Raw genomic sequence first — 26,267 nt, 5'->3', positions numbered from 1 at the left:
AAAAAAATACAGATTCTGATTGTTATAAAAATGTGAATATCTGATTGTTACTTTTGATCTTGTCAAATTTCACAATAATTGTTCAGTTTTTGTAAATACTTACATTTTTGGCCACCGTTTTCCATTTCTTTCCAGTCTTTGCACTAACTATGTATTGATTTCTTATCTTGATGTTGACAAGAAAGCCTGATTTTTCTCAAAGATTGGACTTTTTACAGTGTTTTTGGTGCATTTGTTGACGCGTAATCCCAATCCCTATTCCTAAAAAATTTCTAAAAGGCATAAAAGTAAAACCATAAATCTCTCAAGTCTCTCAAACCTTCATTTAACGGACTCACATAACCTCAGTGAAAAGGACTGTAATGAAAATATGTCAGGACTCATAAGTTTTTATCACATTTTCTGAAAAATGTATAAAACGACAATAAAATATACAACTTAATCAGTTACGTGGAACTTGTGCACAGCATTATGGTGTTGTATTTAGCTCCAGTCTGTGTAACATCTCATATAAACTTTCCATTTTTTCTAGTTTTTGTGTCCTCTTTGCTTCCTATTCTTGCAGTTTTGATGAAAAAAATCAGATTTTTTGTGTGGATGATGGACAGATTGTTGGTGTGATGACACGTTCTTCTCCTGACTCTGATTCTTCTTCTTGTATTGGTTTCATTCGGTTGCACGAGCCTGACAGGTTTAAACACATGTCCTCTCGCCGACACATTTCCTCATACGACCCATCGCTGCCGGATTACACAACACTCTTATTTCGCTCCCATTATTTATTGTGCATTTTGTGGTTGCACGGATTGCGTCGTGTGATTGAGACGACATTGTGGCAGTTGGTTAAATGTTTGTTTTGACACGGTCTGGCTGCAGTGAGGAAGCAGAGCAGAGGAGAAAATAAAAGTTCATGGAGATCAGATGTCTGTCTGGAGCTTTTTGTGACTGAGAGTCGCTGCTGAAACCATGAGCCCAGTCTGTGATGAAGCTTCATTTGAGCCAAAGGTCACAGTTTGAAGACCTGATTCCATGAGACACAATGAGGAGCGGTTGGAGGCGATGTGTGTTATTCTGTGGTTTTACTGTTGTGTAAAAGTGGATGATTATCATACCATATGAATTTTCTAATTTAAGCAGAGACAGAAGGAGAATCCCATCTGTTTTAACAGTTTCTCTCCTGTGTATGTTGTTCAGAAGCGAGTACAGTTGGATTTATTTCTATAGAGAGGATACTGTTGTAATGCCCTCCTCATTTTTCCTCCTAATGTAATTTGTTCAAATAGAGGATGTGCTGCTATTTATTTTCAGAAATACAGCAATTTTCAGGGTGTTTTAGATTTTTGATGTTATTTACTCCACATTTTGTGCAAGAGAAACATAGAAGTCTTTAATATAGATGTAAAAATAGGTTATTCTACTACTATTACTGCAATTTGTAGCCTACCACTCCTACTGTTGCTCTTACTCCTGCAACTCATACTAGTTCTGCTGCAGCTGCTGCTACTACTACTACTAGTAGTAATTATAGTAGTTATAATAATAATAATCTGCATTTATATATAGTACTCTGTAAAAGTCTTAGTCTCCCTCTATCTTTGTTGTTTTTATATGGTTGAAATGACCATACATATTTATTTCTCATTGTCTTTTCATCAGATACAACATGAAAATACAGGAAATATGTGCACAGCCTTAAAATTAAATTTGTTGCAAAGGTTAAAATCACTATATTTTGTGACCCTTGACCCCATGACAAGAAGCAACACAAACAATTAGAAATATCTGACGTATTGAATGAAACCTGGTATAAAACATCAGAAAATGAATGCAATAAATCTAATATTGTCTGAACAAAAGGGTTAAAGACATGTTAAGTGCAAAGGCAGACCACAGTAAATATGACCACTTTGATTTATAGAAGCTGTTTTTACACTGAAACTTTAGTTTTTCCTGCTGTTCATACTTCACATATATCAGACTGGATCTTAATACAGAGACTGACAAATGCATGTGTGGTCATTAGAACTTTACTAAACCAATAAACCTAATGTTGGACAAGGACTTTACACAGGACTGTAGTGGCAACTGTAATGACCAAACCTTAGATGGAAACTGGGGAGAAACTGTCAGAAAATATAAATATTACAGGCAAATGTAGAATTACAGTAGAAAAAATTAACTAGAAGACAGTAATTAAACAGAAACGAAAAACAAAATGAGTAAGATCAACACCCAGTTGTAATAAAAGTGAGATAAAAGATAAGAGATGACAGCACACCATGAAAACAGAGAAAGTGATAACGCAGTACAGTAATATAGGGAATAAAAAGAGAAAAGGAACTAAAAAACTAAGTGTCAAGAGCAGTAAAATAAAAAAAAAAAATGGAATAATAAACATCAAACCAAAATATAAATGAATATGAATATTACTATAAATAAATAAACTTATCACATGAATGCAAGCCTGTAGAAATGCGTTTTACGAAGTGAGGATACTCGATCTTATAAGTGATCAGCAAAATCTTAAAATCAATTTTAAACCGAACAGGAGGCCAGCTAAGAGGTGTGTGATGTCATCTGTTCAAACCAGTAAAACCAGTAAGAAGCCTGACTTAGCCTGATTTATGAAGGGAAGGAGGGAGTGTTTAGTATTTCATTACATTATGTTAAAATAAGCACAAATGTATTAAAAAGCTTGATTCATTTTATAAAGGAACATAATTTATATGTTGCTATATAATCTTCTGTGTTCATTTTTTTAAGGCTCTTGATAATTCTAATATTACGACAAAGTGGAAAGTAAAATGTTGTGTCCCACTGCAGCCCTGGTGTTTGTACCTGTGTGTGTCTGAGCTTCATAAATATGAGCTGGAGGTTAAAATGCAGAGTATCTGTGCCTTCACCCCCTGTGGTGTGCAGGATTATCTCCACACTGAGGACGTTTGAAACTCAGATGACTCAGTAAAGAACAGATCTGATGAATGCTTTGCTCAAATATTCCTCATGAAGTACATTCGACTGTATTTGTGATGAAGTGGAAAGTGTTAATCAGCTGTTACTGAAACTGTAATGTGTTAAGGTTGCTGAGGTTCACGCTGGTCGGTGTTTCCTTGAGTTTTAGATACTGAACAGTGTAAAAATGGCCCGTGATGTGTGAATGCCACTGGTGAGGGGAAGATATCCCTCCGCCACAGAAATGAGTCCCAGTTTAAACCTGCATGAGATGAAGAAACATGAAAAATTAGAAAGTACACACCTTCATTTTGTATCACTTTCATCACAGTCCAAATATGAAGAATAATATAAATATAGATGAACATGTCATTTCAATGTGAAGTCATTTTTTGAGAGTAGAGCGGTTAATTCATGTCCAGATCATGTCTGATGGTAGAATCTATTCAGTGACTGGTAATTACAGTTGTCAATCATGTATTTAACCCCACCTATTTGGCTGAAAACTATGATTGGACAAAAATGGGTAGATTTTCCTCTTCATCTGCGTCTTCTTGGTCATCACCCTCTTTGTTGTTGATGTCTTTGTCATTATTATTATTATTATTATTATTATTATTATTATTATTATTATTATTATCATCATCATTATTATCTATCTCTATAGCTCTCTCTTTTTCTCTTTCTTTACCCTCTCTCTTTAACCCCAACTGCTCAAGGCAGACGGCCATCCTCCAGGAGTCTGGGTCTGCTCGAAGTTTCTGCTGTTAAAGGGAAGTTTTTCCTCGCCACTGTCACCAGTCACAAGTGTTTGCTCCTGGAGGATTCTGTTGGGTTTCTGTAAATTGGCTTAGAGTCTGGTTTTGACCAACTCTATATATAAAGTGTCATGAGATAACTTTTTTGTTGTGATCTGGCGCTGTATAAATAAAATTTGATTGATTGAGTGATTTGATTGGTTTTCCCCTGTAAGTTGCTTTGGAAAAAAGCGTCTGCCAAATGCATAAACATAAACATTATTATTGTCTATTAAATTTCCATGTATTGATGGTAAAAGAACAAGCACTACAGCTTCAACAGTTAATTTTATAGGCAAATGTTAAGGTGTTTGTGGTTCATCCACAATTGCAATTTGCAACTGGCAATTTGATTCCCAGTTTTTACCTTCATGTTAAAGTGTCCTTTTACATAAATACACTGTAAAATGCTTAGGGTGCCAGTAAAACAGAAAAGAACTACAGGGTGTCTGGCAAAGAAAGGAACACTTTGGAATATTGTGTTTTAAGGACCAAGAAGGTGTAGAGCAATAAATATAGCAACATGCCTCACATAGAAAGTCTTCATTTCAGGTGTTTTCTATAAAATATATAAGGTTCAGTCACTTCTGTATTTAAAGATAAATCAAAAGATGAAGTCCCCTCCATATTGCATCTGCACAGAGCAGAGTTATACTATTACAATTCAGCATAAATATGTTTTTTGGGGTATAGTATTTGTTATTTCCTCATAAAACAGCAATACACACTGATTATCAAGCTGCAAAATAAGATCCATTCAACCAGAACATTGACATTTTAAACTTACACTCTGATATTTTTGCTAATTTTATCAACTTCATCAACTTTTTCTCTTCAAACTATCTGTTGACTGGAACTGAGAGCCTCTCCTTCACTGATTCAATGCCTCTCTGAGCTGAACATACAATTTACGTCTTTTAATTTCAGTCAAATAAAAGGTGGTGTTAGATTTTTATCACCATTTTTAGTTTTCCTCTTAAATACCATGTTTCTATCATCAGGATATGATCAACATTACCACATATGTAACTGGAAGACGTGTTTTATAGGTGACACCTGTGGTACATTCCAGATAAATCATGCGTGTTACTTTATTTCCTGCCTTGTGGTTTTCTTGACTGTTCGTTTTTTTGTTTTCTTTTTTTTTTTGAGACGTCCTGTATATAAATCCAGTCCATTTATCATTGAGATCCAGGTTTGATTCCGGTCCGGGCCTTTGCTGTATGTCTCCTCCTCTGTTCAACATGTGTTCCTTTTGTAAAACACAGCTGTGAATTTATCACCTGGCATGTGAATTTGGCAGCTCTAGAAGAGAATTCAGCTAAAAGGAGTTGTGTTCTGCTCCATATGTTGTTTGTAGAGTTGACGTCCGTAAATAGCGTTGCTTTTTTCCCCCTCAGTCTGTCGGCTTTAAAGGGGATTGTGTAAAATGCTGACAGTGTACTGTCGTTATATTTGACTTAAAATGAGTTCAGATTGTGGTCATCGTCTGGGCTGAATCGGGGAAGTTCCAGTTTCTGTATGAGTAAAGTAATTAGCTTAACTGTTCAGCTTATTATATCAATTTAAGGTGATGTATTTATAGTTCATTTCGTTTTATGTGTTATGTTGGATTAGTGAAGCTGTGACATTGTATTAAGTCACTGGTCTGAAATATATTTGGGTTAAAAAGGACTCCAGTGTGACAGTAAAAGGATGGTCTGATCATTGTTCAATATTAAGAGAAAAACACAAGATTCACTGAGTTACAGAATATTTTTAGTGGAACTAGATAGACTGACACACCGTCTATAAAACTGATGGGAAACACTGTAAACTGTACCCTGTTGGAGTTGTTTGGCTTAAACATACATGACTACTGAGGTTTTTCTTATTGTCATCAAATCCTGAAGTAATGTGTGTAGAGTGTCCTGTAAATCAACAAAGAGCTTTAAGGAAGTGTCAGTCATTGCAGTTTATGTGAGGAATATGAGAATATCAGTCATTGATCTCACCTTGTTAAAATAAAGTAGAGGAGGAAACATTTCATAGTGGAGACGAACGCCTCTGACCGATTTATCTGGACCGACTCCCCGGTGGCGTGGAGAAAGGCCTCCTGTCTTGGTTCTTTTGTTTTCCGCTGTGCAGGGAAGCCTCCATTCAGCCCCACGTGCACAAAAGGGACTTTTACAGGATTTGGGTTTTTTCTGCTTCATTTAGAGACGAACCTGCTCATTAGGCTTTGAATGGAGGCGTCCAGTTCCGCCTTGCAGATGCTGTTTAACGGATTGCACATCCATGAGTCAGTGGGTTGTTGTCTCTATCTGTGGGGCTGCTCTTAAAATAGACTCTGACTTGTCCTACGTTATGTTTAAGCTCGGTCTTGAATCAAATGCTGCTCCACGAGCTCTGTGAGGCTTCTGTCATGTATCTAAGTGGAATCGCCCTCCTCACAGGCCTCTTTTCTCTTTCTCCAGCCTCGTTGCCACTCATGTGTGAACTGCAGACATCGCAACCCCCCCCTCCACACCCACTCATGCTGTGTTTCTTTCACTCACCATGTTTTATTCCTTTGTTCGTCTCGGCCGGCTGTTTAATTTATTGCTCTCTTCCTGATGCTCAACCTGGACTTTCCTCTGCCTCGTGTCGTCTCCGTTGTGTTCACGGTGTCTCCTGAAGACAATCCCCTCAGGTGACAGACAGATTCCTGACATTCCACCAGTGGGATCTTACCACAGAAAAGGCAATCTGTGGACAGTACGGTGATAACAGTAAAAGCTGCAGGAGCTGAAATCGGAGCAAAAATGCCTGAATTCTAAAATGCAGATTTTCCTTCTGCAGCTCTTTTCTCTTTGACTAAATAAAAAGAATTAACTAAACATAAATATAAATGATGCAGTTTCACACCACAAAGGAACCTGGGTAACGGAGTAGATTTTCTACATCTATATCTACTTAGTAAATAGTCGGTATTTATATAGCGCGTTTCCACACTTTTATGGTCCCCGAAGTGCTTTACAAAGCCTCACATTCACCCATTCATGTACACACTCATACACCAGTGGGCGGCTGCCACTATGCAAGGCACTGCCAGGACCTACTGGGAACAATTTAGGGTTCAGTGTCTTGCTCAAGGACACTTTGACATGTGGACAGTCGGAGGCAGGATTCAAACCGCCGACCCTTCAGCCATTGGACAACCCGGTAATAGAATTCTTGTTTCTTCTCAGACCATATGAATTACAATCTGTTGAAAGGTGATTTTGGGAGTTTTACCCAATGATGCAGAACATTAAGTTCTGCCACTGTAACTGGGTTAAATGTGGGCTGAATTTTAACAGCTGTTGATCACTTCTACTAATGTTATCAACTTGACTTACCTCAACTGGGCTCAATTTTGGTACCAGCAAAGCCCATTTGTACTGAAGGTATTAGTACTACATTTTGAGGTTAGATAAGGTCACATGACTCATGCAGATGAATGAAATATTTGATGAAAAATGTTAGTTGATCCACGGTTCAGACTGAACTGTGACATTTCTGACCTTGTTTGTTCAATTCCAAACAGGTCTATTGACAACACAAACGTATAGAAAAGGGATGTGATGTGTGGTTTAACTGTGGCTGTTTTCTGTCTAGAAACAGAGCAAAGCTAACAGAACTGTAATGTAAACTGTCAGCTGATTCAGTACATGACGGTTATAAGAAAGGTCTGTGAATTTTATTTTGAAGAAGAAAAGTTGATGATGCTATAATACAGATGTGTTTAAACAATGAGCTTTATACTTTAGTCAGCAAGTCATTCTGTCTGTGGATAAATTGCGTTGATTCGTTGGTGGTTTTGGTAATACTAAGTGTGTTCAGGCACCGGACTGTCCCCTGCTGGTGACAGTTTGGAATATTAATACTACGCAGAGCACTTGAAATGTGGCCTTTACAGCTTGAGCCACTCAGTTAATTATATGATTTTTCTACCTACCTATCATTCATCACCACACATTCATTTTTCATTCTTCTGTATCTGTGATGCATTTGTAAAGGAATGCTACAAAGCCAGTGTGTCAGATGCTGCATCCAAAACGCCTGCAGGAAATGAAAGCTTGCGCCGTGTTTTGAGCCGTTACACGAGCTTATTCCTTTGCATAAAAGTGCGGAAGCGAGATCCGATAACAAGTCATCATACGGTAAATGTGGAGATACATTCTAATGCAGGTGTGAAGATGCACTCAGAGCTAGACACTTATTATCAGATCATGGAAAACACAGGCTTTTGAGGCGACAGAGGGTTTTCTCAGCAGCTCATTTGTTTCTATAAAAAGCTTCGTCCCTGGACAGGAAGTGGCGGACGGTACAGCATTACTTGGGGAAAACCCTGAAAGCAGCACCGGACTCTGAGCTGCAGCACAGATGGAAGCTTGAGGATGTTACTTTATTGCATGAGAAGAGCGATGTTTGGGTTTATATCCAGGCGGTGAAATGTAGGCTCAGGGATTGAATTTAAGGCCAGTATCGCTTGCTGAATCCAGAGGTCAGGAAAGGAAACATGTCCTGAAGTGAGCTTTCAGAAGTTATTTCTTGGGGTTATGTTAACATTACGGTGTGTCATTTTAGTGCTTTTCACAAGATCAGGAAGAACAAACAGCAGCATTAATCACACTGTAGGTAATAATGACACATTGCTGAGTTGTACACCTCTGATTAACTTCAGAAGTAAAGTAGGACACAGCTGTCAAAACTGACACTTTACCTTATGCAAACTGTCTACACTGTTACAGTTTGTAGGATTTTAATGAATAGAGCTGTAGCCTGACAATCCATCATCTCCCACTGAATATTAAAAAGAATCCACAATAGCAGGTGATAGTTTTGTTCATGGAGCTTGTGTAGCATCTATATAGAGGTCAACAAACCCATTCTCATATTAATATTTTTGTGCGCACTTACATTAAAGTGAATAAGACAATAAACAATTTACCATTACCAAAAACAATAACTCATTCCCCAGTGTACAAGCTAAAGGAAGTTTAACACATTTAATTCATACATTTTCTTGCAAATAATTTATCAGATCAATTAATCATGTACATTTATGTTTTAAAGGCTAATCATTATGTACTTTAAAAATGAAACACGACTTTTATAGTCTGTGAAGTTTAGTCAGGCTTCTATGTGGATGTTTTCCAAAAACAACCATTTTTCTCTATGTTTTTGTCTACATGTAAACAGCATTTTTAGGTCACTGAAATGGACTGCAGTTTTTGTGTATCCATGTGAACAGGGAAAACACAGATTAAACAAGTGGTGCCAGGCACAACTAACGCTGCACCTCGCACATATTGTGTCTTATTTTGGCATCGATCCAGCTGATGTCATCATGTCTATTCGTGTGCTGATGTCAGCATATGAATTGCCTCTATATATGTGCCAAGTTTGAAGTAAATTGAAACAAAATTGATGTTTTTATAGACTTTTGAAATTTTGCCCATTATAAGTAAATGGGTAAAAAAAAAAAAGATTTAACAAATTGATAAAAAATTTTAACTTGACCTACTTTTCCCAAAATGTAATCACATTTATTCTGGGTCACTGGCAATCTGTAAACCCAATTTGGTATGAATTCAACCAATAGTTTTGCTGCGAAGGTGTTAACAAACAAACCATGGTGTCCCACTCCAATAGGTGCATGCATATTGTTGTATTGGTTTAAAGAAGGTGCACCTGAAACATCAAATCCAGGCATATAAATCAGGGTATGACCTACATCAGATGGAAGTCAGTGCAGATACATCTAACAGTGATGTGGTGAAATATATAGAACCTAAAGAATAAACTACAACAGACAAAACCAACACTTTTAACTTATGTTTATAACGTTCTGTTGCTTCATGTCAGACTAAAACCTCTGCATCTGCCGCATGCAATATTACCCACAGTTCCTCAGCTTGAAGTCCAGCACAAACACTGGATCCTCTCAGTGTTTGCTGCTTCATTGTTGTGTTGTGTGTACAGAGATATTATGTGAAACTAAGGTCGTGTGAATACTTGTTGAGAAAAATATCTGTAGCAGTGTGAACAAGCTATTAGTGTCCTTACAATATCCTAATATTTACTGACTACGTTTCATTTCATTAAGAGATGAAAATCCTATTTACTGCTTTTATAATGGGTGAAGTGTTGTTTCACATGCAGATTTAGTAATCTGTAAGATTAATGCAACAAAATCTATACATTTTGTGCAATTATACCACAAAAGGCTGCAGTTTACAGGTCCAGATGGTAGAGGATTTGGGGTAATCTAATTATAGATGTGAACAAAATAAAGACCTCTGTTCCATGTTGTTATTATGTTATTTAGTGGCACTAAAGAGAGAGCAATACTACAAAAAATACAGAAAAAGAAGATGAAAAAGTTGTATTTTTCCAAGTTTTTGTATATTTTAATGCCAGCTGAAGGTTTGTGTGTTCGAGTTGGATAAATACACATTTCTCAGTAATTAATCCAGGATTTTCCTTGTTAACCAAGTAAGCAAATTGCCTCCAACAAGTGCCATATGAGTTTTTAACCAAACTGCAGCTCTCTTTGTTAGATATTCACTCAGTCATTTTACCAGTTTCAGATTCATGTGTTCTTGTGTTCTTCTTCTGGTTTCTCATTCACGAACAGACTTAAGACAAGACTCTCCTTCATTACTGTGCAGAGTAATGTAAATAACGTATTGTAAGGCAGACGTGGTCAGAGTATGAATGCTTCCATGTGATCCTCTCAGAGAACATTTACAGGCTGATTGCCATTGTGTCAAATTATCAGTTGGGGGAGGGGTGGTGTCTCAGCGTCTCCTCAAAGTGGACTCATTATATTGTCTAGTCAGGAGGTTTATTGCACCGTTTGTCCTCCTCGTCATCACATAAAATAATTGAAATTGAGGGGTGGTGCGTGTTGATGGAGGTAGAGATATTAAAGTCTACACTATAGGGATGAGACTCAAAACGGTGTTGAGGTGAAGAAAAATGGTTTGGTTTGAAGATGAGTAGTGATAAAGAGGAGTGCGCTCGGTGCTGCCAGAGGAATATTAACGCATAGATACGATGTGTTTTGATGTTCTGGATCCCTCACGAGGCTTTGATACTGGGATTCAGATCACATACATATAGTTTTGTCTTTGTTTGCTTTGACTCTGTGCATTTAAAGGCGCAGTGTGGATTTCTTTTGTGAGGTGTCTCTCAATATAAGTAATGACAGCTCATGTCTGTTACTGTTACAACTTTACACATTCAGTCAGCTAGTGCTTAGCATTAGCATCATGAGTTGAGTTTACCTGTTTTCTCCACACTGTCTGGGTTTTCTCCATTTTCCCAGGTACATATACAGTCACAGAAAAAATTATTAGACCACCCTTGTTTTCTTCAATTTCTTGTTCACTTTAATGCCTGGTACAACTAAAGGTACATTTGTTTGGATAAACATCATGATAACAAAAATAGCTCATACGAGTTTAATTTCAGAGCTGATATCTATCCATATTTCATAGTTTTCTTGATAATAACCAAAATCACTTCAGTTCTTCCATCAATAGCTATGTACTGCCAAAAACAGTACTTTTAGGCATTCCATGTTTTCTTTTCTGTCTGTTTTAGTCGCATGATACACACAGGAGTTAGCACTTGATTGTTTTTGATGACTTTTGATGGTCTAATAATTTTTTCCGTGACTGTAGGTTAATTCCCCTGTCGATGCCCCTGACCATGAAACTGATGAGGATCTGGAGTTGATTCCTGAGCACCTTTAATGACAGCTCCCTGCTCCTAATGTGTGCTATGTGCTAATACTAAGTAAAATGGGTAAAATGCAAAGACCTTATTTTGTTATGGGGATGAGAAAGAGAGTTAGCCCTTCATCCTGCTGGACACAAGTTACCAACACTAAAATTACTTTTAAGCCTGCTTCTCACAGTTTGTTCTCAACTGGGCAGAACTTGCCTCTCATGTGGCGTCCAAGAACTATTGTGCGATTGGTCAGAAAATCGAACTGGATGTGGTTAATGTGGAACAGCGGAGGACGTTCTACGAGTTCGGCATTTGAGTTTCTCATGAAGTATGAAATGTCCTGGCCAGAACAAACTTGAGAGAAAATGAACAAATTTTTCTGTTTTTGCAGCGTATAAAACAGGCTTTATTCAGCACATTTTACCTCAATCTCAGAGGTGAAACATCACTACAGTCTGGTCATTTTGAAGCTGCAGAGACCCTGAACAGATCATGGAGACCATTATGATGATGCCAATCTGCATCTTTCAGGTGTTTTTTATTTACATATTTTCACAGTCTGATACTTCAACAGTTTCACCACAAACTGTGACTTGCTTGACTTGTAGGAAATACCTAAAAAAGGGACAAAAATAAGTGTAAATGAGGGAAAATCAAAAAATGACTTGACTGTAATATAATATTGTCCAAAATAAGGTCTCATGGGCCAGGACGCCTCAGGAGCATTAACCTACATATCCTCTTGAGACCCAGCAATGCATTTTTGTCCTCTGTAGGGGATAAGAGTTAAAAAAAAATGCTGTTCCCTGCAAAGGACATTCCATAAATAAAAAATAAATCTGAAAAAAAAACAAAAACTGTTGCATCATGTTGTTTCCAATCAAGACTGTTATTTAATGTAAAATAGCCAAATCATTTACTTTCCTGAGATATAAGAATTTAGTTGGACTTCAATAATTTTTTTCAACCCACCCTTGTTAATGAGTCTTTATTTGAACAGATTTCAAAGCTGCTCTCTGCTAGATGTTACCTCCAAAATAACTAATGTGTTTATTGGTGAAATCCAGAGGCTGGAGCTCAGTGTATCAGCTGAAAATAAACCATGTCATAGTGTTGAGCGTATCTGTGCTGTTGAGCTGTGCTGCAGTTCGGGATAGACCGCTGTGTACCTGTTTGAAAGGTTAAAGGCTTTCAGAAATGAGACGGCTGAAATGTCAGCAGTCTGCTTTCACTGTGAGGTTGCAGAAGAAGCCCCCCGCCCCAATCCCCCTCCTCCTGATATTGAAGTGAATGACAACAGTGATAGCATGGCATCTTAGTGGCTCACACAAAGCACTGGGTGGCCTTTGTACGGGTCTGTGCAGGCGGAGGAAGCCCCGGCTCTGGATGTGAGACGCCTCTGTTGTCGGGCCAAACAAACCTCAGTGTGATTCGGAGGGAAATGATACAATATCTATTTGTGGCCCAGTGTCGTGGATCTGGGACCAGTAATGTGTATATTAGTTGTCTTGTTCCTGGTCAGCGCTCCACCACTGTCAACACAGTAACACAGTGGTTCTGATACTCAGAGGGACTATCATTTTTTACCTCCGGTCATGTGATCTTTTCCGTTTGTCCGTCTGTCGGCAGGATTACACAAAACAACTGCGCTCGACTTTAATGAAATTTGGTGGAAGGGCAGAGAAAGGACAAACCCATTAAATTTTGGAGCAGATCCATTTAAGAACCGGTTGATCCTATAAATGCTCTTTTTGCTTTCGTTGTAGTTGTGCCTGCGATGCATCTGTCCCCATTATGTTTAAAGCACAATATCCCAGGAACAGTTTGTCAGAATGATGCAAAACTTGGCTCAAATGATGACAAAACAATGTCGGTGGCTTAAGGTTGAGGTTGTGCTGACCTCACCAGACACATTTTTAGTCATTACTGCTAGAAATTGAGAGAACTGAGTGGACATATGATGCAAGGACAGTGGAAGAATCAGACTCAATTTCCAGGATAACTTGAGCTATGTCTACACTAATTCATTTTTTAGAATATTTATTCAAGAAGCAGAGAAAAAGAGGGACGTGTAGTAAAGATACATATTTTTACTGCATTTACACAATGATCCCCATTACTCTTTGCTACAGGAACCCCTAAAAAAGACATTTTTGGAAAGTTTCCTGACCCTTTTTCAGTAAAATAAGACATTATCTTCAACTAGCAGCTGTTAATTCATTATGGAAACCAGGTTACAGACATTGTTGTCTCCTACAGCAGATGTTGTGCCGTTGCATTCTGCATATGTTACAGGCTACAGTCAGCGCAGTGAAGCTGTTATTTGAACCGCTTTTATTAGCGCAACAGTTTCTGTGGCTAGTGGAGTTTTTAGCCGCCTTGTAATAATAGTAATAATGGTGGGATGGTTATTGTTTTGGTGATTAACCATGTACTTGCTGCTTAAAGTAATGTCAGGAGGTTGAAATGTTGTAACACATGATTCAGAGAAAAGGGGGTGGGATTAAATAAGTGTTTACTTCTTCCCACTCCTTTTCAGTTGTGTAAATAACACTAAAATTGTATGAAGTATTTCTTCTGTATAATGGATAAATTTCCTTTTTTTTTGTTTTGGTTTTATGTTGATAAATTACTTTGGCCATTTGCTTTGTTGGTGACTGTATTGTTATTTTTACATCTCTGAAATATCATTCATAATAATGATAATAATCTATTTTTATAGCACTTTTAAAAGCAGCAGCTTATGAAGTGTTTTGGCAGCAAACAGGCCAGTCAGAGCATTAAATGCATTACCAGTTAACCAAATGGTAACAACAAAGTTTTATAGGCAAAAATACAAATACTTACTTTAAATTATTAAACGACAATAAAACAAAAATCTGTAGGATCAACACCCAATCCTGATAAAAGTGCAATAAAAGAAAATTGCATGATATCATAAAAATAGTGGTAATGGTAACCTGTCACAGTGATAAAAGCAATAATATTGTTAATAAACTGTAAATATTTGACCTGATTAACATGAATATTAACTTCAGTGTGAGTATGCTGATGGAGGATGGATTTATTGTGGAGAGCAACCCAAGTTAAAATATTCAGAGGAAGAATTGGACATTTGGAATCAGAGTCAGCAAAATTTTGGACTCTATAAATCTCTACTCTCTTTTACCACATGTTTATATACTGTATATTTACAGGGTTTCCGTGGGTCATTAAAAAGCATTAAAAGTCATTAAATAGATTTTGCCAAAATTAAGGCTTTAAATGGCATTAAATTTGATGTCCAGAGGCATTAAAAAATTAATAAATACACTTGATGGAAAAAAACATCATTATTCACAATTTATTTTGATTATATAAACATTTAATAATTTTGATCAGAAGTATAGTGTGATGATTGACAGGCGGAACCCTTTAATTGGCTATTGTTTGTGGAGGGTGCATGAAGCCACAACACCAGATGCTTGGAATGTAATTTGGACATGGGCATTAATTTGTTTGAAGTGGCATTAAAAAGGGTGTTTAAAAAGCATTAAATTAGATTTGCTGAAACCGGCACAAACCCCGATATAGTAGAAATAACAGTAACACTAGAAGCACTCGGAGAGCGCAGACCTCCGCCAAGGCTGATCAGTGGCCCCCCCCCATGGGCCCCCCCACCCCCGATCACCACCAAAATTTAATCATTTCTTCCTTATCCCATTTCCAACAAACCCTGAAAATTTCATCCAAATCTGTCCATAACTTTTTGAGTTATGTTGCACACTAACGATCAGTGCCCCCCCCGTGGGCCCCCCCCCCCCCCCAATCACCACCAAAATTTAGTCATTTCTTCCTTATCCCATTTCCAACAAACCCTGAAAATTTCATCCAAATCTGTCCATAACTTTTTGAGTTATGTTGCACACTAACGGACAGACAGACAGACAAACAAACAAACAAAGCCTGGCAAAAACATAACCTCCTTGGCGGAGGTAATAACCAGTACATTACACTCTGCGTCCTCCTGGAGATGTTTCTACCTGTTACATCCAGAACAGAGTGTGGGAATAATCTTGAGTTGCAGTGTGTGGTGCGTTCACTGCCTGACTGAGGTGTTCGAGTACAAGCCTCTCCATGGGGATCCGTCTCCCTCTCATTCCTGATAAAGAGAGTCTGAGTGGAGCTTTTGCTGCACAAAGTGAGATTATTTCCTAACATTTCCCTCCGCTGCCGTTCGTCACAGCGGTGCCGTGCACACTCGCTGCTTTTGTGCCCGACGACACATTTATTCTCGGTCTTTGTGTCTGAATAATGGATTATTTCATGTTTGTCATTTAACCGCAGAATGGTTTTGGAGCGCTTCATCAAGCAGTCAGTTATGTGAAAACATCGAAACACTAACATGAAGCTGTTGTTGACTTTGTGTGTTGAATCAAGGCTCTTGTGAAGCGGCGACATGGCGCTCTGGTTTATCTCCACGGGCACATGAAGTCGAGTTGATCCTTTATCTCTTCCACTCTGCTGCTGTAATGACTCACACAGATGATTGCACTTTGCTGTTCTAATGAATTACCAATAAGAGGACATGAGATGTTTGGCAGCAGCACACTGACAAAGACAGGACAGACAAAGGCCTGTTAGTCATTTAATGGACGGCCACAGATTTAGTATCAATACATGGGTCAAAAGATGTCACAAATCTACGTTAGATCTGAGGTCAAAGGGCAAACCATTACCACATGTGGATCTGAGAATCTGAAGGAGTCTTTACATTAAATATTCAGAGGTTTGGTGTTTTGAAACCCTTACAGACCGAGACCATTGTCTGGGGCTTAAATGTCTATTTTTCAGAAATGTAAATTCATTCTGTTTATTTTTTTCATTCATTCCACACATGCACTTTAAAAAATAAAAGTAGAGTTCCTCAGCGTTTCAGTGATATTGTGTAGCTCTTATTTGGAGATGTACAGGCTCCATAGTGAACATTGTGCACCACTGATTCATGGTAATTTCCTACTTTGAGCCAATGAATGACTCTTTTCATTAGAACAGACTGTCATCTATTTGGAAGTCTAAAACATCTACATTCAATTTTGCAAAAAAAAAAAAAAAAACACCTCACTTTATGTTTGTCCTGAGTGATAAAGTAAAAAAATATCACATTTTTGCAGTTATTTTTCATAAAAAATGTGACTTTAAATGAACAGGATGAAATCGAGGTACAGACACCTGATTCTGACAGACAGTACAGAGATACTACAGAAAAACTGAATAAACTAGTACAAGTCAGGTACCACAAAGGGTTAAAATAGACGTATCCTAATCATATGGATTAGAACCCTTCCCAGAGTGTGTATAAGAGCCCCCTAGTGGACGTAGAAGGTACTGCAGGCAGGCTGAAAAAACATCATTTACAATAAATAAAATGTTCATTCACAGTTTTATGAATAAAATTAGTTTCTGCTATGTCGACAAGACAGATTTAAGCACACACACAAATCTTACATGGGGGACTTTTCTTTTCAGAATCTTTTTATTCACAGGTAGAACAATTAAGATTCAAGATTCAACGTGTTTTATTGTCATGTGTACAGTAAAGAAACAGGTTCCCCTCTACATTGAAAATCTTACTTTGCCGTCCACACTGACTATCAAGAGAATTTAAGATGTGTAGAAATTGAAATAGAATAATTTATATAGGAAATTAAAAAAAAACAAAAAACAAAGTGGCATTTAAGAATGGCATGAAAAAGAAAATGAGCATAAAAATATAAAAAATATGAACTACTTTTACTAAGAGAAAAATATATATTTACATAAATGTGCAATTATCTTACACACTGTTACAGAATGAACATTAGTATTAGATCAAAATAAGACAACATGATATTTAGGTTGTCCTGTCATTGTCTTGTGTATTTTGTAAGATGTTTTTTATGATGTCATAGTGTTTGATTGTCGGTATACAGACTTTTCTGTGGATCACAGGAGAATAGCTGCTGCAGTGCTGTATCTAATGGAGATCCTTGAAACTAAACTACAAACAGAACTGCCTCTCCTGACCCTCCCACTCAAACACCCACCCACTGTCATCCCACATGGTCCAGAAAAGCACACTGCACCAAATCCAGAACCAAGGACAGAACAAAGAGTGGAACAAATACAGAAAAAATCCAAATAGCAGCAAAGATAAATTAATTTCCGTGGAGTCGGGTGTTGATTTAAGTGTTGAGGGTGGAGTTGTAACATCTGCCGGGCTGTGACATTTGCATATTGTGAAAATATCTCAGAAAAATCTTCCAAGTCTTATGTTATTTCTTCTCAGAAACAGTGACTGAACAGTGTAGTGTTATCCTGACTAAGTGTGGGCAGGGCGGCTTCCTTCCATTTGAGTAAGACTGAATGTGGATCAGAGTGAGTCAAAGTCATGTGGCAGCTGTCGGATGAAGCTCGTCTCTATCAATAAGGTCTGGTGGTGATACGGGGGGGGGGGGGGGGTCCTGGTTGTAAATGGACAAGCTATGAACCACATCCGTCCACAACCACATCCAACCACATCCACTACAGGTGAAGAAGAGCAGCATCACTGTTGTTGCATCTGTTGTAAGTGAGGAACATGTGACTCGTGCATCCACATACTGTAAATAGCATCTGTGGAACTTGTACAAACACTATAATATGTCAGCTGCACCTCTGAGAAACAAAGAAGTGCTATTTTTCTGGTCACCTCCTCCAAAAAATAGCATTGTTTTTCATTCCTGTGTGTTTTCTGTGGAGCTAAGCGTGTCCACACACAGTGTTTCCTTAGGATAAGCTTGGATTTAGCAGCCAGTGGAGTGGGTGTGTGAACTAGTTTGATAGTGAAGAAGCGAGTGTTGGGACTGATCTTGAAGAGGCTCTGCAGCGATGTGTTGTGCTACGAAATGTGTTTTAGCTGTGAAACTGTTTGCTTTTACAGTATTAATTTGTGAAATGGGACTTGTTTATTTGTTTTTGTGAATGCAGCGCCGGTCCTAAAGGAGACAACATCTATGAGTGGAGGTCGACCATCCTGGGCCCCCCAGGCTCTGTGTACGAGGGGGGGGTCTTCTTCCTGGACATTGCCTTCACGCCCGACTACCCCTTCAAACCACCCAAGGTAAAACCCTCACCTTTCATTTCCTAGTTTGGTTTTAAAAAAAAACAACAACAACAAAAAAACACTGTCTCAAAACAATCTTTAACCAGAACTAATTTAGTGGAAACGACCCATGATAGAAACCCCTCACTGATGATGAGGGCGTCATTGTCATCATGTCCACTAGAGGGCACTCCTACACTGCCACAGGCCTTTCCTGTGTGAATCACAAACCTCTGCTATGCATAATTCTTCCTTTTTACAAAGGACCTTTCAGAACCAAACTGCAGATAAAAACATTTACAGCAGCTTTGCAGGTTTTTAGAGACTTTCACATCATAAAGTCTGGTCCCAGGGTTTTTTGTAGACCATGTAGTTCTGCTCATTAGATCTGGATATGAGCAGTGGACGAAGAGCACTTTGGAATGAACGTACACCCCCACAAGAAAACCTGTCATATGTGATAACGTTTTTAATGTAACAGCAACTATACAACCTTCAACACATAAACAAATCTGAGTGTTTTAAATTAACCATACATGTCATGTATATTTGTGCTTTAATACAGTCTTTATATAAAATAACAAACTATTGTATGTTATTTATTGTTTTTTTTGTTTGTACATTTATTCACATTTCTGTAAAAGCACCAAAATTTACCACATTTCTATTTTTCGTTCAGTCCCCAGACAGATGTTAAAATGTCACCCTAAAAAGTGGAATAAGGTTATATGAATATAGTATTATTTACCAAAGAACAAAAATGTACAAATACCTAAGAACAGGCAAGCGCTAAAAGAATAAAAATACTATTAACCAGTAAAAGATTGAAATTGAGAGTCAACAGGACACTTTTTTTTTAAACATCATTTTACAGCTGTTTCCACATAATTTTATAATACTTTAAATAGCTGTTGTGGGGATTTATATGTTAAACCAATTACAACTTTGTCTCATGCGTATGTTAAAGAAAATATGCATATAGCAAATGCTTAAAAAAAAAAAAAAGAAAATAATTGCATTTTCCTACTCTAACTAAAATAAACTAGGTAAAATATGTCTTAGTTTGATGCTGTTACATTGAGTTCATTTACATGACCATAAAAATCCAATAATGGGGTGTAATTGGATAATTATAATAATCTGATGACACATTTACATACACTCAGGAAATGTTATAGTCAAAAAACCCTGGTTTAAATGTTGCAGTCCATTCTTGGATTTCTTTTGGAGTATGTATGTACATGACGTGACGGTAGAATCAAACCTACTATTATTGGCTTGTGCTCCCTTCTGACTTTTCTACAGACTTTTCTCTGTTTTATACAATTTCTTTTCTTTTTACACATGCAAAAGAACAAAATAAATCAGATTAACAGGTATATAATAGGCATGCTCAGATTACTGCTGTTATCTGATAAAACAGATCAGAATATCCTGTTTATATGATCACTTAAATAATCTGAGAAATCAGATAATGATCAGAGTATTTATGCGGATGTAAACGGCACAGTGTCTTCACCAGGGAACAGATCGTACTTAAGCCGTAGTTTGGACATTGATGTCTTTTTTTTCTTGTGTTCAGGTGACGTTCCGGACGAGGATCTACCACTGTAACATCAACAGTCAGGGTGTGATCTGTCTGGACATCCTGAAGGACAACTGGAGTCCAGCCCTCACCATCTCCAAGGTCCTGCTGTCCATCTGCTCCCTGCTCACTGACTGTAACCCTGGTGAGAACACACACACACACTGACACAGACACACACACACACACACACACACACACACTGACACACACTCAGAGCTGGTGTTTTTACTGAGGACGCTGCACTTCACACAAACACCTGTCACGGTTTACTAAAGGTCTGCAAAGTTAGAAAAGGAAGGAAGGAAAACTTATAAAGGAAGGGTTGTTTTCAACTGCTCTTACTGCTCATGTATCTGTTATAGTTTGCATTTAAAATGCAAAAATTACACATCATTTCCTGAGGTTTACAGTTCACTGATGCAGTGTTTAACCACCAGAGACCCCTCAGACCAATTTTGTTCATTTTTCTTTTTTCATTTGGTCATTATACCTGAGTTTATGGCATGAATCTCTACATGACTGTTTCTTTTTAGACGTATTTTAATCTGATGTCAGTTACTCTTACAGGTCTGACACTTTCTGTACTTCAAGCCAAAAATATACAAAAAGCTCCTATAAAATCATCATATATCAATATTTTTCTGCTTTGATCTTTTAAACCACTTGTGCTCTGCTCAAAACTACCAAATATTCAATACATTTCAGGATTTTAACCCTTTAAATGCCAGTTTGATGCCACTTGGTTTTTCTTAAAAAACAACATGAAATATGACATATTTTTCAGATTCCTAAACTATCCCATGGTTTAGGGATGTAGCAAAACTAGCAAAAACATTGATTTCATTGTATTAGTGATTTTTGTTCAATGTACAAAATGCAAATACGTACAGATATGTTCAAATGTGAGTTTCAGTCAGTGATTCAGTAGCCTGATGGCCTGTGGATAAAAACTGTTTTATAAAAACTACAATCAAATTACAAAAACCTATTGGTGAAGCTCTGAACCTGATCTGATGTAAATATTGATACTAGTCAGAGCGGTGGTGGACTACCTGAACTGGAATCATTCTGGAACGCTGTGAAGAGTTAATCTATCTTGTGTGGGTGCGTTCACAGCTGACCCGCTGGTTGGAAGCATCGCCACACAGTACACAACAAACAGACCCGAACACGACAGGATAGCCAAACAGTGGACCAAACGCTACGCCACATAATCGTCCGGCGCTGTTGGGTGGACGACTCGGGGATGCAGGGGGTGGTCCTGGGACCTGGGGTGGAGTCCCAGCGGAGGAGGCGGGGTAGGTTTAGGGGGCGGGTGGATTTTTATTATCACGATTGAAGTCTTAACTCCCGACATTTTGTTGTGTTTTTTTTTTTTTTTTTTTTTTTTTTAAGTTATCTCTGGCCCAACTGTAATCAGGTCTGGCAACGATGCATTTTGTGTTTTGGTTTTTACTTTTAGCTTGTGCTTGAAGATGGACGTTCATAACTAAACCGCTAGATGAAACGTGTCAGCATGAATCCCAGTCCATTCTGTCAGTGTAAATTCTCACATGTATTAAAAGTTCCAGTTGGTGTTCGCTTCCCTCTCCAGACTCCTGGTCTTTGAAAAGGTGTTTTACACATGTAGACATGTTTAGATATGGATGGATATTGGTTGTGATTTCTGTTCTGTACTGATGAAAAGCTGTTTTGTTTCTCCCATTAAGAATTAAACATGACCAACTGAAGCTTTGTGGTGTTTGGGCTCATTTGTAAAAACTTGTTATTGGGTCATTCCTGTTGTGAAGTCACTTCTCTGCCATATTTTCTCTGAAATGAACTGCATATTTACAACAAATGGTTTAAGTCGTGTATTAAGGTCTTCATCACTTAAACAGACGACAGATGTGACATTTACACACAGTTTTACTGATCTGTGTGTTCAGTGTTACATACACTACTCACTTTCAACAACTACATAAACCATGAAACAGGGCTGGAAAATGTGTTCACATTTGATTGATTAATCAAGGTTTTGTTTCATGGAAATCATGAAAAATACCCAAATGATGAACCTGTTTATTGTATTAAATCTACTGTGAATGTTTCTCTGGTCTTCACTGAACACTGGTCTTTTATTTAAAAAGCTTTTTAAACAAAAAATGTCCAATAACATCACTGTAAGTACTATTATACATATGACCGTTACAAAGCAAATGATTTGAGTCATGCTGCGTCATGAGTTCATGTAGGTAGAAAATCATGAATTGTCTGTAACACTGATATGGTATCACACTCAACTGCTATGAAATGATAAAACTTAATGAGGAGTGTTTTTTTTTTGTTTGTTTTACTGTGTCTGATCATACATTTAAAGCAGATGAGACCAGAGTCGGTGTTGTATTACTATGTTCTTCACCTTCCTAAAAAACATTCCACCTCCATTCAGACTTTTCAGGAAGTGACAAATGTTTATTTCAACAAAATGAAGTCAGCTTCAATTGTTCTTCTTACTTTTTCCAGCTTGTTCTAAAAAGTTCCATCCTGTTTGTTGTTTTATCGACAATGTTTTAGTTTTGAAGGTTTGCTGTTGTGAATTACTGGGTGTTAATTATGTTAATGTTCCGACAAAATGCTCAAAACAATAATCATGGAGCCAGAAACGGACAAAAGGAATGACAATCACTTCCATTAATCATTTTCCAGACAAACAAAAAGCACAGACAGGATTAAATATGAAGAGGCTACATTTTATTCAGTGCATCTTAAAACAGAGTATAATTTAGTGGTAGCATAATTACAGTCTCCAGTGGCTAACCCTGGTCTACTAGCAGCACATTACATTATTAACAAGACAGAAAACGGCTCAGATCATCCTGAACATCTTTAATTTTCTCACTCAGAAGTCGAGGAATGTGGCTCATTAAAGTGACAAAAATAAATTAAGTTTAAAAAATAAATATTTCCTCTCAACACTGACATTTCTACGGTTAGAAAGGCTAACACTTGCAGTCGCAGCCGCTCCGACTGGACGGACTGAACGACCCACAGAAGTGCAACTAACGCTATGAAATCATACATCACAAGTCCACGCCGTACCATGAACATTATTGCAGCCAGAACGTGTTTTGATATATGACACGGACTGGACGAAGGCTGAAGGAGTCCTGACAGAGGACAAACATTAACGTTCACGTCAGAGGGGAAATAACATCACCAGTAAAGGTCAAATACTATTAGAGCAGCTGCAGATGTCGAATAAAACAACAGTTAACACGAGCAGAGCAGATCCGTACAGGTGCCTCAGACCTGTAGATAAAAGCTCTTAAAGGTGTGTTTTTTATCATATGATTTCTGGAGTTTGGTAAATGGTTAGAAACAGCATTTTATGTAAAGGTCACTGTCCAATCTGCAAACCTGATTTATTTTACACATGTAAGAAAATTCTACTTCTTACATTTCACTAATGTTTGTTTTTACATGTGATGAAATATCAGATGCAGATTATTGTCAAATGAATAAACACCTTTTGTAAAGCCTGTTTAATACAGCCTTAATAAAGATTTAGGGTAAATATTTTGTCTTAAACTGGGGCTGCAAAAGCTACAAATCTGTCAAAACCTCATGCATTCATAGGCTTTAAAATACATTTTTAGCAATTTCCCCTCAGTTTGACTGAACTGCTGTTAACTCACAATACTAACATCAACTGATTTCACTGCTGAAAATTAAGTATATTTAATTAAAACACTGACTTTTCTATTATTTCATAACTGCCAATACAATGGGTAACATTAATTTTCATTTCATTTATTTAATAATTACATTATTAAAGGTAGGATTTCTTGCACGTATAAAACAAACCTGGTTTCTGGTTCTGATCAGGTAGCATAGTTAGCCTAGCTTAGCATAAGGCTTAAATGCAATGGTAAACAGAGGCCTAAACAACAATTAAAAAAACACAAACTTCACCAAACATGTAAATAATAGACAGGATAAATCCCACCTCTTCTGCTGTGCCCCATGGGAATTAGGTTTGGTAAAAACATGAACGGTGGTTAATGATGAAAGAACTCTTTCAGTCCTGTGTAAAAGTCTTAGTCCAACATTATGTTTGTTGGTTTAGTAAAGTTCTAATGACCACACATCTGCAAATCTCAGTCTCTGTATTAAGATCTAATGTGATATATGTGAAGTATGAACAGCAGGAAAAACTAAAGTTTCAGTGTAAAAACGGCTTCTATAAACCAAAGTGGTCGTACTTAATGTGACCTCCCTTTTAACCCTTTTGTTCAGACAATATGTGATTTATTGCATTCATTTTCTGATGTTTTTACCAGGTTTCAGTCAACACACGTCAGATGTTTTTAATTGTTTGTGCTGCTTCTTGTCATGGGGTCAGAGGTCAAACTAAATAGTGACTTTAACCTTTAAAACACATTCAGTTCAGTTTTTTGTTTTTCTTACGGCTGTGCACATTTTCTGTAATTTCTTGTTTCTGAAGAAAAGAGAATGAGAAAAAAAATATGTATGATCATTTCAACCCTGAAAAACCACAAAGATAAAGGTGGAAAATGACTTTTACACAGTACTGTATATCAACTAAACATATGATGTTTGTCTATTGAAATTTACAAGTTAAGAAAGGTGTAGTTTGTCATAAAGATAAAGTATGATTTAGTTGTGTGTGAAAGTAGAAACATAAGAAGCTAAACCTGGTCTTGTTGAAGCTGCGCAGGCATCGTCACTGATTCTGAAGGTTTGAATAAACTGACTCTTATGTTGTCTTTATCATTATGCATTTTTCAAAGTCTGACAATTTAACAGTTTTATGACAAAATAATGTTTTTAACTTGCAAAATGACCTTTTAAGCCAACGTGGATGAGTCAAACGGGATCAACTGACTAATGCACATCTTTTTCCCACAGTGCACTGCAAAAGGGGCCGAGTCTGTCTCGGTTCCAAATACACAAACTGACGATTCATCTGACGCTCATACTTTCATTCCAAAACAGCAGATATCCCAAAATATCACTGTTTCTAACAACAACACAAAAACAAAGAAAGGGTGTGAACGCTAACATGGAGCAGCCAATAGTATCTGTACATAGAGCTGCAGATGGGACTGACCTGGTTCCCTCGACCTAGAAAAATAAGTTCCATGGCAAACAAAAGTTAGGAAGCACAGTTTGTTCAGCAACATAAAGCATGAATAGATTTTTACTAAAGTAAATACTAACATTAGGCGAGAAGTGAATGTTGACATGACTCTACTAAGCTTCTGATTAGTTTTTCGGGTTCTTACTCTTCTACAAAAACCTGGTGTCTTACTGTGACCAGAGGCCTGGATCACCAAGCAGGATTAAAGAGTCAGGGGTCAGGGGGTCAGTGGGGCAGGTTTCTGGTTCAACTGTCAGTGTCACAAAGGTGGTTTGGTTCGTATAGGGTCATTCACCGTGGTAACTGACACCGCTCCGGAGCACATTATTGAAATAGTTCATGATGGAGAGTAGAAACATAATAAAGGTGCAATCGGTGCACTGTGGATAGTCAGACGGTCTCTGATAATGAAGCTTTTGGTTTTTCTTTATATATGACGTCTAACCTTAAAGCAGAGTCTAATTAAAGCAGTAAACATTGGTTTGAGTTATGTTTTTATATTCGTTCTTTACTTGCCGCCAGACTGTTTACCGAACAAAGGCAAAAACTGTCTTAAACACCAAAATACAGATAAATAAAATAATGAATCTGAATGAGTCCAGGTCAGTCCAGGCAGATCCACCTGGACCTGAATAATGGGACTGGTATAATTATTATAACCCACACTGTCACACACTGGGCTGTTTCTCATCTTTCTGTCCTGGCTTTGGCTTCAACAGCTGTGTTTCCTGTAGTCTGTGTTATATTTTATAATCCTCACATTCATTTACGATATTAGTTAGTTCTCGTTGTGAGAAATCTGCAGTTATAGACTTGTCCGGGTGTCTGACTGGAATCGTCCCCTTTTATGACTAGGATCATATAAGAACTGTCAACAGAACACAGTGGGAACCAGCTCTATGTATCATGAGAATCACACATATGGATCCTGTATCTGCTGAA

General features: G+C 37.6%; 2 protein-coding genes across 6 annotated transcripts in view; one reads left to right on the top strand and one right to left on the bottom strand.

The window, feature by feature from the left end:
• ube2e1 (ubiquitin-conjugating enzyme E2E 1) overlaps positions 1 to 21,912 on the top strand; it is a 36,690-nt gene extending 14,778 nt beyond the window's left edge. For all 4 annotated transcript variants that reach the window (XM_030146560.1, XM_030146561.1, XM_030146563.1 and 1 more), the window contains exons 4-6: positions 18,480 to 18,612; positions 20,177 to 20,324; positions 21,299 to 21,912. In XM_030146560.1, coding sequence (XP_030002420.1) covers positions 18,480 to 18,612; positions 20,177 to 20,324; positions 21,299 to 21,396 — 379 coding nt within the window. In that variant the 3' untranslated portion in view covers positions 21,397 to 21,912. The remainder of the gene's footprint in view (positions 1 to 18,479; positions 18,613 to 20,176; positions 20,325 to 21,298) is intronic.
• A 981-nt stretch (positions 21,913 to 22,893) lies between these two features.
• The window catches only part of nkiras1 (NFKB inhibitor interacting Ras-like 1), a 9,586-nt gene continuing 6,212 nt past the window's right edge, over positions 22,894 to 26,267 (bottom strand). For both annotated transcript variants that reach the window (XM_030146566.1, XM_030146567.1), the window contains exons 4-5: positions 24,913 to 26,267; positions 22,894 to 24,248 (exon numbers count right to left, since the gene is read on the bottom strand). The exon at positions 24,913 to 26,267 is cut by the window's right edge and continues 932 nt beyond it. The gene's annotated coding sequence lies outside the window, so the exon portion shown is untranslated. The remainder of the gene's footprint in view (positions 24,249 to 24,912) is intronic.

Source organism: Sphaeramia orbicularis, chromosome 11 (genome assembly GCF_902148855.1).
Source record: "Sphaeramia orbicularis chromosome 11, fSphaOr1.1, whole genome shotgun sequence".
Taxonomy (NCBI): Eukaryota; Metazoa; Chordata; class Actinopteri; order Kurtiformes; family Apogonidae; genus Sphaeramia; species Sphaeramia orbicularis.
The sequence above is the reverse complement of the archived record's forward strand: the minus strand, read 5'-3'. Positions and strand labels throughout refer to the sequence as shown.